This window comes from Onychomys torridus, chromosome 13 (assembly GCF_903995425.1).
Source record: "Onychomys torridus chromosome 13, mOncTor1.1, whole genome shotgun sequence".
Classification (NCBI taxonomy): Eukaryota; Metazoa; Chordata; class Mammalia; order Rodentia; family Cricetidae; genus Onychomys; species Onychomys torridus.
The window spans coordinates 71,779,578-71,783,892 of NC_050455.1; the positions used below are offsets into that span (position 1 = coordinate 71,779,578).

Sequence of the window (4,315 nt, forward strand, 5' to 3'; positions counted from 1 at the left end):
TACAAGATTGGGCTGTGGGCAAACCTGTGGTGCATTTTCTTAATTAGCAATTGATTAGAAAGGGCTAGCCCATAGTGGGTGGGGCCACCCCTGGCCTTGTGATCCTGGGTTCTATAAGAAAGCAGGCTGAGCAAGCAACAGGAGTAAGCTAGAAACCACCCCATTCATGAGCCTCTGCATTAGCTCCTGCCTCCAGGTTCCTGCCATTTGAGTTCCTGTCCCGATTTCCTTTGATGATGGACTGTGGTGTGAAACTATAAGCATAAATAAGCCCATCCCTTCCCAAAATGTTTATAGCCATAGTGTCTTTATCACTGTACTAGAAATTCTAAGATACACATTTTGAGCATTCTGAGTGCTCTGAGAGCCAAGACAGCTTCCTGAAACAGGTAAAGAAAAGGATGCCAAAGAGAAAGGCACCTGGGTTCAACTGCAGCCCCTGCTGCACCCAGAGAAGCATACTTCATTCTAGCCTGTGCTGCTGGAGGCCATTCACTATAAACTCATAGTCTGTGAAAAAAAAAATAGTTGTAAAAGATATAGTCCAGACCTAAATAAATAAATAAACAAATAAATAAATAAATAATAACCACACGAATCTTCATTTGGAGGAACCATAAATGCTAAACTCAAAACAGAAGGGGAATGTGATGTCATTTTTCTCATCACTGGGACAAATACCTGACCAGAGAAACTCAAGGAGGGAGCGTTTATTTTAACTTATAGTTTGAGAATGTGGTCCATCGTGGTGAGGGATCTTGGGGTAGATGTCTCTTTGCACCTGCAGTCAGGAGATGGAAAGAGATGAATGCTGGTACTCAGCTCATACTTATGTTCAGCCTGGGACCCTAGCCCCTAGCCCTGGGGACCCCAGCCTCTGCAACCCCAGCCCCTGGGACTCCAGCCCCTGGGACCCCAGCCCCTGGAATGGTGACTCCCACTTCAATTAACCAATCAAGAAATTTCCTCTAACACAGGCCCTGAACTTTGTCACCTAGGTAATTCTAGACCCTGTCGAGCTGACAATCGGCATTAACCATCACAGAGAACTGATAGAGGATGCTCTCTGGGGAAGAGTAGGTCTGTCTGTCCAGCCCCCCAGCACAACTTGCTTCATATGATAATCTCTGAAGTTCAAGGACATCAGCGCTGCCCTGACTCACCTACCTGATGCTGATTCATTGCAAATCTGGTTTTTATGTTTCTACGTATTTCGGTCATGTGGGCACCTTTACCAGAGCTTGAGAAACAGCGTCAATTTGAGCCTTTGGGAATTTTATCTCATCTACTTGATTTCCCCGTGTTGTTTGAACGAACCCTGCTTGGTGATGAGTCTTGGGGGGCTGAGTAGATGTCTCAGTTGGTAGACTACTTGCCACACAGCATGAGGATCTATGTTTGATCACAAAACCCATGTATGAAAAGTTAGGCATGGAGGTGTGTGGCTGTAATCCCAGGCCTGTGCATAAAAGACAGGGGGTCAGTGGGACTTGTTGGTGGTCTGGTCCTGCCAATCAGTGAGTTCCAGGAGCAGTGAGAGACTCTGGCTCAAAAAGTAAAGTGAAGTAGCTACTGAGGATGATTGGCACCCACATACATGTACACACATATGCATGTACATGTGGGTACTCACATAAACGTTGCACACAGGCACATGCAAGAATGATTCTTATAAGTATTATTTACTTCATTTTAAAGGCTTAAGTGAGACCTTCAGTCTATATTTACAAATGATTATAAAATTATTTCTCTCTGAGTTTTAATTTTCAACTGAGTGATACAAATTACATTCTATACTTAGGAAATAAATTGAGCATCTATCCTGTTTACCTCGGATATATAGGTAAACACGCCTGGTTATTCATTTATTAATGGTGTAGAAGGCCTTACTGATAGGCCTTTTACTTAAGGCTTGAGTGTACTCAGCTGTTTTAGTTCATGTGTTTAAAAGTTTTGTTTTTCTTTTAAGATTATGATTCATTGAAATGGCCGTGTTTCCTGAGTACACTGCTGTACTTGGGGGACGCTGGATGATTTTATCAGCATTTTTCTTGTTTGTCCTCACACTTGGTTAGTAGTCTAGTAGGCTTAGAGTCCTAGGTGGGAAGTAGTTTGCTCCAGAAATATTTAGAAATATTTGCTCGTTATTTTTGGTGGCACCAGATCCTGTGGGATGCCCAGTGGTCCTCCTGCTCTTAGCTTTGGTGTGGCTTGCACTGTGGTTTTCTGTGGTTGTGTGAGGTTTTCCCATTGTGCCCATTTCTCTGAAAGCCACCACACCATGTCTTGTAATGCTGCTTCCACTCATTGTGGTAGGACATGACAAGACATTCGATCACTGATCCATAGCGACTTTCTTTCATTATATCTTCACTTTTTTTCCTTCTGGGTCTTAAGTTCTTTTTTCTGGACCTCCATTCTATAACTCAGGAGGATTTCCTGGGGTACTGGTGCTCTGGGGTACTGGTGCTCCTGGGGTACTTGTGCTCTGGGGTACTGGTGCTCTGGGGTTCTGGTGCTCTGGGGTACTGGTGCTCCTGAGGTACTGGTGCTTTGGAGTACTGGTGCTCCTGGGGTACTACAGCTCCTGGGGCACTGGTGCTCCTGGGGTACTGGTGCTCTGGGGTACTGGTGCTCTGGGGTAATGGTGCTCTGGGGTAATGGTGCTCCTGGGGTACTACAGCTCCTGGGGCACTGGTGCTGCTGGGGTACTGGTGCTTTGGAGTACTGGTGCTCCTGGGGCACTGGTGCTCCTGGGGTACTGGTGCTCCTGGGGTACTGGTGCTCCTGGGGTACTGGTGCTTTGGGGTACTGGTGCTCCTGGGGTACTACAGCTCTGGCCTGTGCTGGGCTGGGTTGAGACTGGTGCTTGGGCACTGTCCCTGGGGCACTGGTGCTCCTGGGGTACTGGTGCTCTGGGTACTGGTGCTTGGGGTACTGTGATCCTGTACTGTCTCCTGGGGTACTGGTGTCGGTACTGGTCTGGGGTACTGGGGTACTGTGCTTTGGAGTACTGGGCTTGGGGCACTGGTGCTCTGGGTTGGTGTCCTGGTACTGTGTGCTGGGACTGGTGCTTTGCTGGTCCTGGTAATCCTGCTGGTGCTGCTGGGTACTGGCTGTTTGGAGTACTGGTGCTCCTGGGGCACTGGTGCTCCTGGGGTACTGGTGCTCCTGGGGTACTGGTGCTTTGGGGTACTGGTGCTCCTGGGGTACTGGTGCTTTGGGGTACTGGTGATCCTGGGATACTGGTGCTTTGGGGTACTGGTGCTCCTGGGGTACTGGTGCTCCTGGGGTACTGGTGCTGCTGGGGTACTGGTGCTTTGGAGTACTGGTGCTCCTGGGGTACTACAGCTCCTGGGGCACTGGTGCTGCTGGGGTACTGGTGCTTTGGAGTACTGGTGCTCCTGGGGCACTGGTGCTCCTGGGGTACTGGTGCTCCTGGGGTACTGGTGCTTTGGGGTACTGGTGCTCCTGGGGTACTGGTGCTTTGGGGTACTGGTGATCCTGGGATACTGGTGCTTTGGGGTACTGGTGCTCCTGGGGTAATGATGCTCCTGGGGTACTGGTGCTTTGGAGTACTGGTGCTCTTGGGGTACTGGAGCTCCTGGGGTACTGGTGCTTCTGGGGCTCTGGTGCTCCTGGAATTGCCCTCTCATTCCATCTTCCTTAATTATGGGACTGTGTGTTGTTTGTTTGCTCTGCTCCTTTCAGAATTCTGCTGATACTACTTCAATTTGGGTGATAATTTCTGAATTATCACAGCTGTATTTTAGGTTTTCAGTGGGCTTTTCTGACCACTTCATACCCTATCTTTACAGAGTCTGTTCTATTTAAGATATAGCATCTGACTCCACCTCCATAGGTATTAGTGGACATTCAAACTTTCTTCAAACTTAATCCTTTTTTTTTTTTCAGGACAATTTTTGTTCATTTTGTTCTTCCTACTGAATGATTTTTTTTTAGTTTCTGCTAATTATTGGCTCAAATTGAAGAGTGGAGACCTGGTGCCATCATGCTATTATTAGCCCACAGGGCTACTTTCTGCTCAGCACAGTTTTCACAGGTGTATCCTTGCTGGGTCTCCCCTCCTACTTATTTTATTTTGTTTTGTTCTTTTTTAACAATTCTTTTCTGGTTCAGGCAGACATCTTATCACGTCTGAGACTTTTCCATTTCTTGATTATCCCTTATGACATTCTCTGTTGAATAGTACCTCGAATCATTTCCAGCTGATGTCCACTCTGGCCTTTCCTACCACTGTATAATTGTCATCTTTGCATTGTGGTTGGGATGCACAAGATGCAAAAAGCCCCTT

At 47.3% G+C, this 4,315-nt stretch overlaps 1 protein-coding gene across 1 annotated transcript; it reads right to left on the reverse strand.

Moving 5' to 3' along the window:
* Positions 1-2,370: 2,370 nt before the first annotated feature.
* On the reverse strand, positions 2,371-3,656 carry LOC118594567 (early nodulin-75-like). The gene is made up of 2 exons (XM_036204503.1): positions 3,381-3,656; positions 2,371-3,318 (listed from the first exon to the last, which is right to left on the reverse strand). The coding sequence occupies exons 1-2, from the start codon at positions 3,654-3,656 to the stop codon at positions 2,371-2,373; spliced, it is 1,224 nt and encodes a 407-aa protein (XP_036060396.1).
* Positions 3,657-4,315: the final 659 nt, after the last annotated feature.

Coding starts and splice junctions, on each gene's coding strand:
- LOC118594567 (XM_036204503.1), bottom strand. CDS start 3,656: ATGAGAGGGCAATTCCAGGAGCACCAGAGCCCCAGAAGCACCAGTACC. Junction 3,319..3,380: donor ACCAGTACTCCAAAGCACCA/GTACCCCAGCAG, acceptor AGTACTCCAAAG/CACCAGTACCCCAGCAGCAC.